General features: G+C 34.8%; 3 protein-coding genes across 4 annotated transcripts; all 3 read right to left on the bottom strand.

The window, feature by feature from the left end:
* Window positions 1-593: 593 nt before the first annotated feature.
* Window positions 594-3,143, bottom strand: LOC145564971 (LEAF RUST 10 DISEASE-RESISTANCE LOCUS RECEPTOR-LIKE PROTEIN KINASE-like 2.1). Its single transcript, XM_081625113.1, has 3 exons — window positions 2,339-3,143; window positions 2,203-2,223; window positions 594-1,926 (listed from the first exon to the last, which is right to left on the bottom strand). The coding sequence occupies exons 1-3, from the start codon at window positions 3,141-3,143 to the stop codon at window positions 797-799; spliced, it is 1,956 nt and encodes a 651-aa protein (XP_081481239.1). The 3' UTR covers window positions 594-796.
* Window positions 3,144-4,580: 1,437 nt separating this feature from the next.
* LOC145562316 (LEAF RUST 10 DISEASE-RESISTANCE LOCUS RECEPTOR-LIKE PROTEIN KINASE-like 2.5) lies at window positions 4,581-7,505 on the bottom strand. Its single transcript, XM_081622552.1, has 3 exons — window positions 6,823-7,505; window positions 6,663-6,692; window positions 4,581-5,819 (listed from the first exon to the last, which is right to left on the bottom strand). The coding sequence occupies exon 3, from the start codon at window positions 5,626-5,628 to the stop codon at window positions 4,711-4,713; it is 918 nt and encodes a 305-aa protein (XP_081478678.1). The 5' UTR covers window positions 5,629-5,819; window positions 6,663-6,692; window positions 6,823-7,505; the 3' UTR covers window positions 4,581-4,710.
* A 338-nt stretch (window positions 7,506-7,843) lies between these two features.
* LOC145562314 (putative protein phosphatase 2C 15) lies at window positions 7,844-15,151 on the bottom strand. 2 transcript variants are annotated; one of them, XM_081622549.1, is made up of 9 exons: window positions 14,851-15,151; window positions 14,299-14,645; window positions 13,497-13,668; window positions 13,233-13,386; window positions 13,003-13,066; window positions 12,777-12,884; window positions 12,508-12,633; window positions 12,037-12,269; window positions 7,844-8,358 (listed from the first exon to the last, which is right to left on the bottom strand). In XM_081622549.1, exons 2-9 carry the CDS (start codon window positions 14,518-14,520, stop codon window positions 8,142-8,144), a joined length of 1,296 nt encoding a protein of 431 aa, XP_081478675.1. In that variant the 5' UTR covers window positions 14,521-14,645; window positions 14,851-15,151; the 3' UTR covers window positions 7,844-8,141. The 2 variants fall into 2 exon arrangements, with proteins under 2 accessions (XP_081478675.1, XP_081478676.1); XM_081622550.1 differs by lacking the exon at window positions 14,851-15,151 and having other exon boundaries at window positions 14,299-14,812.
* Between the last annotated feature and the right edge of the window lie 743 nt (window positions 15,152-15,894).

Consider the following 15,894-nt stretch of genomic DNA (forward strand, 5'->3'; position numbering starts at 1 on the left):
AGTCTCTACTCCAAGCCTTCATTCTCCAGTTTCTACTCCGAAGCTTCTGTTCCTTCAAAGGAACACTGCAACAAGTCTTCTAATTCCTTATGCTCCTGTTCCTTTACCTTGAATTAATCCTGTAACTTTGTTAAAGCAAACTACACAACTTATCAAGGCATTAGTCCATTTATTTGACTTGTGTTGTCATCAAAACATCAAGGGCAACACTACTAGACAGTTTTATACTTCGTATTTAGTATATATTTCAATAATTTCTATTGATGGGGACTGCATTGGGGAGGTGGTGGAAGCATTAGCCACAATACACAATCAAACTATTGCATAGGATGTTGCCATTAGAAGGAAGGAGAATTCCGGTTTTGGCACAATTGTTTTTGATTTGCCAATATTAGTTTAGCTGTTTAGGTTATCTCAAATGGTAACTCATGGTTTAGTTAAGCCAAGCATCACTTCAAAAGAGAAAATGGTTTAACACTCTGCAGTATTGTTTTCTCCCTTGGATTTAGATTTGGTTCTTTTTTAGGGTACTCTATTTTCCCACGATAAATGCAAAAAACGCAAAGAATGGAAGAAATATAAAGGGAAGTTAATGAGCTCACATTGTACTTTGTCTCAGCATTGACTCTTTCTACAGAGTCTAGCAGACCTCTTTTCATTAGAAAGTTCAAATTTTAGCATAAAGGATATATAGCAAAATTTAAAATGTGTTCATGATAATCTTGGCTTCTAGTTTAGCAACACCACACAACTAGTAAAATTAAGTTTTAGTTAAAGGTTGCAAGCCTTGTAGAATCTAGTTTCCCATGCTTAACATATAATTTTCGGAAGAATCGAAAATAGGATTTGAAGGAGATGATAGATGTGGCTTTGGTGGCACTTGTAGTGACTCAAGTTGACCTTCTAGCATTTCTAGAACTCTGTTCATTGGTGGTCGATTTGAAGGATATGATTGTATACACCATAAGCCCACCAAAATCATCTGTCTTTGTAATTGTTTTGCTTCATCATCATCTATTATCCCATCATTCTTAATTTCATCCCTGAGCTCCAATCGACGATATATCCAATCAGGAAAATACATATCACTGGTACGCTGTGCTTCAACAACTATATTGTTCCGGCCACATACCATGTCTAGGAGCATCATTCCATAGCTATAAACATCTGACTTGTGAGAAACACCACCAAAATTTCTGCAGAAAACTTCTGGAGCAATGTAACCGATTGTCCCTCTTGCTTCTGACATCGATATCAAACTGTCCTTTGGAGGACACAGCCTAGCCAGGCCAAAGTCTGAAATCTTTGGACGGAGTTCTTCATCAAGAAGTATATTATGAGGCTTAATGTCAAAGTGTAAAATTCGCGTATTACAACCTCTATGCAAGTAGTCAAGTCCCTTAGCAATGCCTATTGCAATGCTGAATAATGTATCTGATGGCAACGACTGACTGCTAGCTGAACTATATATAAACTTTTCAAGAGATCCGCTGGGCAAGAACTCGAAAACAAGAGCTCGTTTGTTTCCTTCAAAACAAAAGCCTAAGAGGGTCACAATGTTGACATGATTAGTTCTACCCATGCTTACAACCTCGTTGATAAAATCATCTCCATCACCTTTCAACCTCTTTAACTTCTTCACGGCTACCAAACGACTATCATGTAATTTTCCCTTGTAAACAGTGCCGTAGCCTCCTTCACCAAGTTTGTCTTTGAAATTACTGGTCATTTTCCTTATCTCACCGTAGGTGTATCTTTTTGGGGCTAAAGATCCATAGCTTTTTAGAAACGCTTCCACATTTTTGTTCATTGCAGTCCCTTTATTCCACATAGCTGCCGTAAATCTTTTTGTTTGTTGCCTTCGTTTTGCACAAATGACAATAAAAGCAATCAAAACCACAGCCCCGAATGATGAACCAAACACAGCTGTAGAAAAACTACAAGTTATATTTCTAGTAAGCAATAATATAAAATCTAAAAACTACAATAAGAAAAAGATCTTTTTCTCTCTTTCAAGAGTTTCAACCCAACATCTAATATATGCGTCAGAGGCTCAGAGCATAGTAAACAAATAAGGAAAAGGGAAGTCAGGATTAGGTATTACATTGTATAAGCTGCTGTATCAACTATAAAGTAATTTGAAGAGTATAGAAGCCACCTTAGTAAACTGTAAACGCAATTGGAAACAATAAATTGAATTACCTATGAGCCGAAGACTCTTTTCTGCAAGAAAAATACCATATCGTCAGTGATTCAGTGTTTGTAAGGAAAGGAAAAAAAATATATTGCTGAGTGCTGAACCTATGCAAGAAAGGAAATTTTTACAAAGGTGGCTTACTATGAACAAGCGGAGCACTTTGGGCAGATTGTATAGGCTGAACACATTGAAGAGGTTCAGTTTTATCAGGACAGTAACAATTGAACTGATTATTAGGCTCATCAAACCCACACTGCCCACCAGAGTCTAAACAAACACTGCAATTATAAGCTTTCCAGTTCAATAACACTCCCCTTTCCAACATATCCATAACTTTGCCTTTAGTCTGACCCTCATCATAGTAAGGCACTTCAATAACAACTCCAATACACTTTTTCTCCAAATCCTGCAATTTTGAGTCATTTTTGTAGACTGCCAACTTCCCACATTGCACTATTTTATCCCTGTATTCTTTAAAGACCTTCTCAGGACAATCAGGAAACACATATATATAATCATGATTCGTCGAGAACTTCATCAGATCATTCTGTATCGACAGATTATGAAGAGAATGGAAACAACCCTGGCTACTCGGAGCACCAGCAACAAGAGCTGAGTTTATGACTTGAAACTTCTGAGTTTCATAAGAAATATTTTTTATAATATAAGCGTCTCCTGATATATTAAACACAGGAAAACTGTCAGAATTGCAGGACACCCCAAAACCAGGATACCCACAATATGGTTTTTGATCATTTTGTATATGAAAAGGATACTGTATGATTTGATTCCCACATTTTCTGGGCTTGCAATCACCATAATGATTTTCTGATAATGAGAGCAGAAGATGAAACTGGAGAAAGAATGACAGAGTTAGATTGAATAAAATTGACTTGGAGAAACAACTCATTTTCTTCATTGTGTCATCTTCTGTATTCATCCCCATTATTCAAAGACCTTGGTTTGGAGTCAGTATAAATCGATTTGATTACAGTTGAACACGTAAAGTTGACTCAGTCAGTTTGCAACTTGCTTGCCATCAATTAAGCTACACTTTCTACGCAATCACTTAATATGAGTTTGACCCGACCTAATCGGCTGAACTTGTTGGGTTAATCTCCCCAAACCTCAATTAAGTGAACCCGATCCTGTTGAAGAAGTGAGATATCCTGAGTCTTAGCGAATGCCTGAACCCGCTTCAGCAATGCACAACAATATTATTATTATTATTATTTGTTTATTATTGTTGGTTATTTTTTTTTTATTAAATAGCAGAACAATAATAAATGATAATTAATAAATTTTCATTACCTTAAGCTTCAAATGTCCTTCGCTTTATTAAATTGAACTTCATTCATAAAGTCGTACGATTCTCATTAAAGAAATCATAATCCACTCTTGTTCGATATCTATACTAATTTCAATAGGTAATTTCAATCGGTATATCTAATTTAACTCACGAAATCGAATGAAATTGTTAAGTGTGAATGCAGCAATCATAATAGCAAATTGATGTTTGGTGTCCATATTTGGCATCATTGACAAAAGATACAACTTAGCCATAGGATAGTACTTCATATTTAATCAAGTGGAAAACATTTTGTAGAAAAAATATGAGTGGAAAACATTTTGTAGAAAAAATTTGATTGATTACAAAGGATGGACATCAGATCTTTTCGTATGTAAAAGTTATTAGTATCAATTGTCATTGTAAATGTTTTCCGTGTAACAACACGAGCCATAGAGTAGTAGCAACATTATTGAAGTGGAAAAGGTCAAAGCTGAAATTTCTTGACACGGAACCTTTCTTTAATTTGGACCCGGGGTAGAAGGAGCGTTATATTTCAGTTTTATAAAACCTTTCGTAGCATGCATTTCCATCCGTGTCGCAACTGATTCGGTAAGCTACGTGTCCGGTGCACGGAGAACTGCCTTCGGTCTCCAAACTAACTTACTCGTGGCAACCTTCCGGCCGCCCAACAACCTATAACGCTAGTCACTACTCCCACTGGGGCTAGGAAGTAAGCCCCACAACCCAAAGCAGCGAAGAACAGCCCAGGCTAACTTAACGGGGCCTTACTTTTTCAGGGGGGGAGAGTGGAGCCTCGAGAAGGACTGTTGAGAGGAAGATCCTTGGCAATAGCAGCTAAACAGAATAGAACGCATTTGGTGTGAGAAACAGGTCTAAAGTGTTTTAAGCACTGAGCCTAGCGTATGCAGTTGCCTGGAGTCCTGTAGGTTTAATGTGCTCGTAATTGACACTAACACCGTCAGCCTAAGCTGCAACAACAAATACCATGTGATAAAAAATAGCAATATATTTAACGATTTTGGATATTCAGATAGCTAGTAAAAACATGAAGCAATGAATTATTCTGCTCATTGCAACACATAATGGTTTCAGAATTTTGATTTATCACAAAACAACATAAAATTAGTGGCCAGTATTAACACCAACAAGCTTGTAAAATCAAAATTATGCAAATCATAATATTTGGCTATGCATAAGGAATCTAATATGCAGTGCTGAAAGTAGAATTGATCACGGAATTTGGAATTGAAGATAGTTGTGGCATGGGAGGAACTTGTATTGATTCAAGCGAACCTTCCAGCATTTCTATAACTTTGTCCATAGGTGGTCGATTTGAGGGGTATGATTGTATGCACCATAATCCCACCAATATCATCTTTCTTTTTAACCCTTTCTCTTCCCCATTCATGATCCCATGAACCTCAAGGTCCAATTGACGGTATATCCATTCAGGAAAATACATTTCACTGCCCTGTTGAGCTTCAGCAACTACATTCCTTCGCCCACATACCAAGTCTAGGATCATCATTCCATAACTATAAACGTCTGATTTATTTGAAACACCACCAAAATTATTTCTACAGAACACTTCAGGAGCAATGTAGCCAATTGTTCCTCTTGCTTCCGACATGGACACCAAACTATCCTTTGCAGGACACAGTCTAGCCAAGCCAAAGTCTGAAATCTTAGGACAGAATTCTTCATCAAGAAGAATATTATGAGGTTTGATATCAAAGTGTAAAATCCGTGCATTGCAACCTCGATGCAAGTAGTCAAGCCCCTTAGCAATGCCAATTAAAATACTATACAAAGTTTTTGATGGCAAAGACTGGCAACTTGCTGCATCATATATGAACTTTTCAAGAGACCCATTTGGCAAAAACTCGTACACAAGAGCACGTTTATCTCCTTCAAAACAGAAACCTAAGAGGGTGATTACATTAACATGATTAGTTCTACCAATGCTTACAACCTCATTGATGAATTCTTCTCCATCACCTCTCAAACTCTTCAAGTTTTTTACAGCCACAAAGCGGCCATCATGTCCATCATGTAGTCTTCCTTTGAAAACAGCACCATAGCCTCCTTCCCCAAGTTTCACTTCAAAGTTATCGGTCATTTTTGTGATCTCTGAATATGTATATCTCTTTGGAGCAAGAGATCCGTAGCTTTTCAGAAAGGCTTCTACATTTCAGTTCCTTGTGGTTGTTTTATTCCCCAAAACCTTAAATCCTTTTGATGCTCGCCTTCTTTTTGCGCATATAATGATAGAAACAATCAAAACAACCCCTAATGAAGAAGCTGTTGCAACTGTAGAGCAGAGAAGTCAAATTTTAGGTGTCAGTTTGGTTCAAAGAAAAAAAAAACATGGAAAGTTGAAATTCTTCTGGAGTTATACATGGGAAGTAGAAATTCTTAGGAATTTCCACTCCCCACAAAATGAAGAAACTTAGTGCTTGTTTGGTTGCCATTAAAAATTCAGGAATTGAAAATTATATGAGCTTGTTTTTGGTTGAAAACAAAAAGTAAAAATAGGGGAATTGAAAATAAATGGTAATTTTACAAAACATGAAAATTTAAATACTTTTGTGTCAAAAAAAAAAGAGAGAGAGAGAGAATTTAAATACCAACTCCCCTTAGTAATTTGAAGTTTCTATGAATTGTAAATTCTTTGATACAAACCAAACAAAATACTCCGTATAAAAATTCTCATGATTTTTATGTAGGAAGTAAATTCACATGAAATACAACTTCCTTTAGGAACCGTGTGAATTAAATGAGCCCTTAATTTCTAGGGAGACTTAGATAAGTTGAACTTTCCATGGGAATTTCTACCTTTCATGTTTTTTTTTTTATTTTTTTTTTTTTATTTTTTTGTACGAATTCTACCTTCCATGGTTAACCAAAACACTTTTTAGATTTTTCTAAGAAATCCAATTAGGAAATTGAATTTTCAAGGAATTTGCAATTCCTAAATTCAACCATACAAGCCCATTAGTAAGCATTAATGCAATTAAACATCCGGCATAAAGCAATTCTATGATTATTGTCTGTTATCTTATCTAATGTGGGACAATTTACCTCTGCGAAATTTGAATTCAACAACCTTTGTCTAAGTTCAATATGCTTTTCAATTTGAAAGGATTCACTTACCTAATCCCAGAATAAGTTGCAACCTCTTTCCTGCAAGAAAACATAGAAGGTTTAGCGTCTGCAAAATTGAAAATAAAAAAATTAAAAGTATATTAAATTTAAATTAAAGAAAAAAATTCGAAAATATAAACAGATAATATGATGAGGATTTTTATGCTACCTTTTCGCTTTCTGATACACTGAGAATTATCATTCTTGAGTTCCTGACATTGACCTCCTTCACTAATACACTGTGAACATTTGTCAGACAATTCTAGCATCAGATATTCCGGATACTGAAAATTGTCGCAGCTAGAAAATTCGTTGCCATCATCTGAGTAACAATAACTTTCATAAATGATGTAATCTTGACAGTCAAGTACACGATTGCTCTGTCTGCCCGTGCCACTCATACTGAAGTTCCTTCTACACTTCCAGAATGTTTCATTAGTTAAGATTGTGAAGACGAAAGTACTGGATTTCGGAAGGATAATGGACTCGCCTTCAAACTGAATGCATGTGTAAGAAGGCTGTTGAACGTAGTCACTTGCAAGGACACTTGTTTTACTGGGAAAGGTATTCACAAATCCATACCAAGGTCCATTGGGTGATAAACCAATCATCTGATATGAATCCGTACAATTGATCACAAGAATCCCACAGTCCGGGTAGAAGGCCGTGGTGAAGGGGTAACTGAAGGAACCATGTGTTCCACACTGAAAGGAAGATGGGCACAAATGCCCCTTTTGCTCATCAGCTGTGCATGTGATGAGTAGTACAAGGTGAGATAGAAGGAAAAACAGGATAATAGAAGCCGATGACATCTGATCAAATACCCTTACCAACTTATTAAACCACACAGGATTTTGTGTCCATGCCAATATGAAAACGGTAGCTTTTCTTTATTGAGTTGATGGATGGATGATAATAGAGCGAACGAAGAAAATTCAATGGGGGACTGGTCAATAATTGCAACAAAGACTTCATATTTGGATTTTTTTTTAAAAAGACATTATCACCGGTCATCTAGATATCTTATAAATTAGGGATTATTCAACAATAATCTAACATTGGGATTATTAAAACCAATTTTAAAGAACAAGCGAGTTCATATTCTTGGTTTTCATTATCATAAAAGACTAGTCCTCCAAAGAATCAACAACGCCTAAAATACAAAATTAAGAATGAAATATTCATTAATATTAAAGAATGATAATAATGCAGATTAGCACTTGTACCATAGAATCTATGTACAGGAAGAATATTAAGCCTTTAGGCTTTAAGCACAGCTGAACTCAAAAGTTCAACCTCAAATCTCATCTAGATTGATTCTACAACCATAACTACATCCAATGATCAATTATTTCTAAAGATTACATATATACTAGGTGTACTAGTTAAAGCTAACTACTACCTAAAAGAATCGCCTACCAAATGAATTAAGAATTAAAAGAATTGAATGGTAGGTATAACAACTAATAACGTTGGAGAGAATATGGATTACATAATTTTGAGACCGCTAGGGCGTTTTCCTTCCATGGCATCTTTCTTGTCTCGGCAATCACTGCAGAGGAAAGGACCTTGCCAAGGCTTGCTGCAGGTGGAGAAAATGGAGCCAGCATGGACTGAGATGCCTTCATTTGCAGCAAGGTCAACTTGGCATATAGCACAGTTGAAACCAGAGGCTGATTGAGCAGAGGAATCATCGTTTCCCAATCTGAAAGCCAAAAGAGCATGAAATACATTAAGATCCATTAACAAGATTTAAGCAAAAGCAGGTGGCACATGTGACTGTGAAGAGAGGCATAATGAGTATACTTAACAGAGAACAAAAAAAAAAGATTATTCTGACTATAAAGAACTTAATTTTACGCAAATAGCCTGTTTGGCACAAGGTTCTGTGTAGTTTTTTTTTTGAGGGAAAGGTTCTGTGTAGTTAGTGGTCACCAGTTTGGGAAAGCATGGAATGTCCCATGTTATCATCAACGATAATGTATACAGTAATAGTTGGGGTAGTAAATTCATAAAGTTGATTATACATTGGATTTTATCATGCAGAATTACATACATTCAATACCACAGCACAAAAAAACTAGAAAAGTGAGATCAAAACACGATTACTAAATGTGTATGAAATAAAAATAAAAATAAAAAAATGCAGACCCCTGAATGACGTAATATCCTATTAAAAAGACCCTATCCCTGCCCTCTTTGCACTCTCACCATACACAATTGATGCCATAACACCCACCACGACTAGAACCAGCCACAGACTATCCAACTAGCCACCTCAACTGAAATAAATTAATATCAGAAGATTCAGAACGAAAATCATTAATTGTCCATAAATTCGTCAAAGAATGATACAGAAAAACACTAGGACTACCAACTACAAGAATAGACCTTATAATAATCAACTTAGCCCTTCCCAACCAACCATGCATGGTGTTCTTCCATCATTGTTACCTTAGACAGTGAATATCTTATGGACTATGAACAAGAAGTGGGAAAAATTATTTATAAAACAATATCAGCCTAATTTAATACACGGGATGATTTAGCTGCTATGTTCCCCAAAAGGCCAAAACAATAGCTGTTAAGGGGCCACAAACAACAGGAATATTCAAGTACCTAAAAGAGTTAGGTACATCAGACTGATTATGTTGGTAGTAAAGTCTTATAGCTTCTCATGTGCTAACAGAATGAAAAGTGCCTCCCACCTTCTCTGAAAGCACATCCTCTAAATTATCCTCAATTTCAGCATATACGTCAATTTTGGTTTCACACTCTAGTCAAGACAGAGAGAGAATTGTCAACATATTATAAGCTCTGCCAATGTACATTTCACTCAATCGACACAAATCACTTTAAAGGGTCAATTAAAAGTTGCTAGAAACATCGCAGCCAAAAAAAAGCATGAAGATTGTGCAGCTAGGATAAAAGGAAAGAAAGACGTTTGTCATAATATGAGAGCACTAGAGCAAGAAAAATGGATTGCTTTAAGCTGACATTTGGAAAGAAAGTTTTCCTGAAGCAGAAAGATAGGAATGCGAAACCACTGAAAGGAAAATCAAACACGGCCAAAGAATACCTAGTACATCAGGTTGGATAAATCCATGGGAAAAGTAGATGATCCATCTTTCTTAATTATTATGCTCCCAGTTATATTATGGTAGCACCAAATGCCATGATTTGAAGCATTGTTCAAGCCAAATAAATCAAGCTTGAATCCAAACTTGTAAATGCCTAAAAGCCAACCACCAGTCCGACTCCTTTCCTTCCCCCAGACAAAAGAGACAAAAAAGCCAGTGAAGAGTCAGTTAAGGATGGCAAATACAGCAGAGCAAGAGCTGATCCTACACAGAAAACCTATTGCACCATTACATGACTACAGGAAGGCACAACTTGCCTAATTGGCCATGCAATGAATTTTTTTCTTCTTGGATGCCAAAAGAATAAGAGGCTAGCAATTTAAATTAAAAAGTAAGCCTAATTCGCAGAAAGAACAAAAGGTATTAATAAATTTCAACCATCTTCATCCTATGTAGCATTTAACTAATAAGAAATTCTACATTCACCTCCCACCAACTAATCTTAATAATTAACAAGTTAACATTCATTCCTACAACAATACATGATGCTTAATTCCCAGAAAAAATGAAACCATGTATAATATTATATAATCATCATGGGCTGAACTCAAAAAAAAAAAAAAAAAAAAAAAAAAAAAAAAAAAAAAAAAAAAAACAAACTAACAATTTCTCAGTATCTTACCTACCCATAAATAATTCAAGGGCATTACCAATGATAAAATCCCAATTACTAAGAGCACTAAGAATTCATTACGCTCACTGGATTTTCCCTCATCTAAACTTACTGGACTTATTGGCCCTTTTACTAATCTATATTTAATTATTTCATAAGATTAATGATATAAAATTAAGCATAAATTAATATGTAGCAATTAGCAATACTCGTATCGTTAAATAAATCTTAGAATGGTTAAAAAAAATACTAGGATTCGGTTGATTAAAGGTGAATATAAAAAACAAGACAGTGGAGTAACTGGAGTTTGTTTATTTGATTAATTAATGAATAAAGAAAATAAGATAATGGTTTGTTTTATTAAAAATGAATAAAGAAATAATTAAAGGTGAATAGGGACTTTTATTTAGGGCAATGTTTTTGTGTTAAATGAGACTTTAATATGGGACAGAGAGAGTATTACTTATGTTTGTTAAAAACTATTGGCAAGGGTTAAATGGCAATTATTGGTAGCCCTTATATTTCCTGAATTTATTTTAAAGGTGCATAAATAAAAATTTTAAAAAAATAAATAAATAAAAAAAAAAAAAAAAAAAAAGTCACCACTACAGATAACTAATTTGCCTAAACATCAAAATTGAAAGTAAATTCTTCTGTGAAGCCACTGAGGACCTAACAAAAGATTAAATCCTTGACAAGACAAAGAAAAACAATTAATGGAATATCCACCATCTCTTTTGTCCCAATAAGTAATCAACTCTATGGTAATTCCATATTCACCTTGATTTGAACTAACCTGTCAAAATGTTTAAAAGTTTATTTTTGATTACTAAACAGCAATCTAATCACATTATGAAGAGGATCTATAGCGCTCTAGTCCAACAGGGTCACTTTCACCTAGTTCTCCACCAACAAACCTAATTGGCATAACAACACTACACATTTAAACATAGCATGACAGCAATTCAAGTTCAGTGGAATGGGAAGTATCAGTGATCACTTTTCCGCATACTGGAGGCACCCAAGTCAAATTACATCCAAAAAATCATATATCATTGAAAAGTTTGCAATCAAGCTGTTAAGAGACTATTGAAGAAGTAAAAAAAACAGAACGTAGGAAATCCAATTTTAAAATGTAGTATAAAGGATAAATCTTGTACAAAGGCACACTTTTTAAACTTGAATTCCCAGTGTTACATCACGAATTCATGGTATAGCAGATACAGGGTAAAAAAAATCAATGTAGCCAATCAATTTACATGAACCACATCTTAGGATGCTAAATATTATCTAACCTTACTCAAGAACTAGTAGATCTATTGTTGAACACACTACTTCTCATTTACCTTGTTAAAGTTAAACCACCAAAGTTTAAACAAGCTTACTGCTAGGAACTGACATGCTTCCTAACATGATTACAGCACTAAAAATGGCATAAATTAAGAAGGAAGATGATGATTGTAGTATTAATATGAGAATTACACTAACTCGGATGATAATTCCACTTTCGAGAGGTGGATGCTCTACTTCTCATTTACCTTGTTAAAGTTAAACCACCAAAGTTTAAACAAGCTTACCTAACTAGAAAAACAAAAACAAAAAAATACTCAAGGACAAATGAAATACTGACCTTTCTGCAAGCATAGCTGATCCTTCTTCAAATAGCTCTTCCACGATAATTAAAGGTGATAACTTCTTCGATGATTTGTTTGTATAGTTAAGGAGCTTCTTCCAGAAATATAAAGCTTTAAGTTTGTTCTGCTTTTTAGGAGGTGGCAATAGTGGTACATCATTTTCAGGTGGGATTATGTCAACAACTACGCACGTTGTGTCATCCTTGAGTCCTTTTGTCCTTAGGGTTTCCTATTCACCAATCATGAGAAAAAAGCACATAAATGACAGTAATATCAACATTTTAGGTTATCAAGTCATCTGGATGATTGCCCATCTTTATTCTTGTGTAGATACAATATCCTCAAGGAGATAAATTATGATCATGCATATTGAAGGTCCGAGCTTTAAGGTGGATTCTAACAAACATGCATGCTTCTCAAGTAAACTGAGAAAATGAAGCATGTACTTGCAAAAGAATTTGCATTACCTTGACAACTTGCCTGGCAGCAAGATCAGCTGGCAAACCACGACATGATTTTGCAGCCATCTCTGATGATAAAGCATCCCAAACGCCATCTGATGCAATTATGAGCCTCCCACCAACATTTGATAGCTTTAATTCATAACAAGTAAACATTATAACAGCAACAACACACACAATAATTATTAAATAAGACACAAACTTACTAGGCTATCAAACAAAAACTATTTTTCAACAACAAAAAAAAATTTAAAAAAAAAAGGTGATGAAGATACCTTAACTTGTTTGACATGTGGAATTGGAACTATGAATTCTCCCACATCCACATCTCCAATTGACCTAGAAAGGCACAAACCCCCTGGCCAGCAACGGAGAGGCCCAATCTGTACAAAGTAAGAATACTTGTCAAGGCAAGATATTTGATTTGAAAAAAAGCTCAGCGTAAGTATCAACAGAAGCACAAAAGAGAGCTCAGTAGATTGCACGAGGATGACATCTCACCTCTACGCCTCCAACAATGCTTAGCCTCCCAACTTCACCACCACTAGCTATTACACGCTGCCTCCTGCAGTTAAATTTACAATTATATTTTGTATGCAGCTAAGCAATATTATTACGTAGTAAGAAAATGTTTAAAAAAACAAAATAGAATAAATTTATAATTATATGATGAAAAAAAAAAAAAAGAAATAATAGTAGTAAATAAATAGATTTAAAGGATAGAAACGTACTCTTCCTCATTGTCTTCCAGCCTATGGTCAACAGATAAATCTGAAACCGCACCTCCCTGTATATCTAATACACAGCGGGAATCACCAACACATGCAACAGTAACTGTCCATCTGTCTACAATTACGAAAGTGGCTGTGGTTCCTGAAGTTTTCCCTGATAACAAAGTGAAGATGAAATCACTTCAGACACCCGGAATGAAGCATCCATTCAACCACCAATCAGTGGTGCACCTAAAGTTACAGAAAATAAGGAGGCTTAACTACCTTTGAGCTGGAATTCCTTGTCAGTTTTGACAAATCCAGCGACTAGTGCTCTAGGTAAGGCATGAAGCCATTCATCACGACCAAGCTCTCGAGGCATCGCGGCTAACACATGATTCAGTAAGTTATCCCTAGCGTATATGGCAGCAGCATTTCCATGATGCCCATCAAAAATCTGTATATCAGCCAAGAGCAAAAAGAGATTAAAAATTTGACAATTCTTAGACAATAACTGAACAAGCCCTAAACTAGCATAAATTCAGATTGTGATTAAAAAAAAATGCAGCCAAAATTGAAATATTATTCCCTACTAGTTAAATTCAGAACGGAACTAGTGAACATATAGATCTGGAATCAGTCAGATTATTACAAATCCCTATTACATTTAATCTTGAGACTGGATCAACACACATCAAAATCCCCAGCAAATTAAGCATCTATCTAAAAAAGGCCCATCCAGAATCATTCTACTTATTTATTTTTATTATCATCTTTTTTGGTTACATCACTCTATTATTAGCAATTATAATTCGGAGAATTATATAACCATAAACAAAAAGAATCAAAACAATAAAATTAAAAATAATAACAGCCATAACACTAGCATTAATACATGAAGATTGAAAAATTAAAATGAAGCAAAAACAACAATAAATTACAATTGTATATCAACAAAAACCCAAAAACAGCAAAAAAAAAAAAAAAAAAAAAAAAAAAGGACCCAATTGCTACAAAAAAACTGTTTATACAATTATACTCAAATCCAAAACAAAAATTTAAATCATAATCAAGTTAGATCACATACAGCAAAAACTGAAAATGTTGAAGCAGAATTGCCAGGAACTCTCTGACAATCAGTTTTAACCAAGTAAAAATCCTCCCCTTTCTTAGCTTTCTCAGCATAACCATAGCTAACAGATGGTTTTTCCATCTTCTCACTCTTCAATTCTCTGCTAATTAATGCAGCTAGTGGTATGAGTTCATGCTGTTGATTATTCTGTCTTCTTGAATCTTCTCTTGTCGCCATTTTCAGCCAAACAGCCCCTTCAAATTCCTCAATTAAAATTCACCAATTTTTCTTCTTTCTTCTACCAATCATATGATGAAAATCAAAATATAGGTTGTACCTACCAAATTGAATTTTCAGGAGATCTGAAAAAACCCAGAAATTATACCATAGGATTCATAATCAAAAACCCAGATAATATCATATGATTCAGAATCAAAAATCCAGAAATTTTCAGAACCAAAAATCCCAGAAATTATATCATATGAGTCAGAATAAATAAATAAATAAAAATCCAGAAAAATGCAGAAAATAAGAGGATAACATAAATTGGGGGAGTAATAAAATTACCCGCCAACAAAATGAGGAAGACAAGAGTCAGAAATTAGATCTGAAAATGACTGAAGTCGACAAAAAAGACAAAGTGCAAGTGATGAAGAAGAGAAAAGGGGGAGAAAATCGACACGGCAAGGATACGCGGAATTGATTATCTTATACCAAATATCAACACCCAAATTATGAACTGTAAAATGAGGCCACCAAAATTAAAATTAAAAACAACCCAATTGCAATAATTAAGAATTGATTGAAGTGAAATAGCTAAGAAAGTGTAATGGGTTTTGATTAAAATAATTCAAGTAAAAGGGGAAGACTTTGTTGAGATTTGAGAAATGAGGATTATTTTAGAAGGATAAAAAGGTGCGACTTTTTTGGATGTTTTTGCAGGTAAAAGGAGGATGGTGAAATGGAGGGATGAGATAGCCTGAAAATTTTTAGGAGAGTGGAATTTTGACGCTCTTTTGGACTCACTTGCTGTAATAAAGTAATATTGTATGATATATCCTTTTGTAATGAAAACCATGGACAAGATTCGGAAGAGATGAGACTTATGAGAGGATTAGTTGTCCAACTTTTTGAGAGAGGATGTAATTAGATTTCACTTTATTATATTTTTTTTATGCTAAAAATACTCTTATATATTTCAGTTGTCAAATAGTTTTAAGGTTTGTTCATATTTAATGAACTGAAGTAAACTGAACTGATTAGAACTGAATTGAACTGAATAGAGTTGAAATAAATATTTTATGAGAGAAGGAAATTAGGAGCTGAAATGAACGGATTGGAGTTGAACTGAACTGAACTAAAATTAAGATGAAGTGAACAGGCCCTTAGGCCTTGTTTGGTTGCACTTCAATAATGAGGGAAATACAAATTCATGGGAAATGAATTTAAGGGTAGTTGTTTGGTTAAAATTTAAAAGTAGAAATGTGGGAAGTGGAAGTTCCCGAGGAATTTGGAATTCCTACAAAACATGGGAATTAATTCCCACATTCTACCTTGGTCACTCAAACTTCCCACATTTATTTTTGGATGAAATTAAATTATTGTCCTCAA

The sequence above is a fragment of the Chenopodium album genome, chromosome 10 (genome assembly GCF_948465745.1).
Source record: "Chenopodium album chromosome 10, dcCheAlbu1.1, whole genome shotgun sequence".
NCBI classification, from domain to species: Eukaryota; Viridiplantae; Streptophyta; class Magnoliopsida; order Caryophyllales; family Amaranthaceae; genus Chenopodium; species Chenopodium album.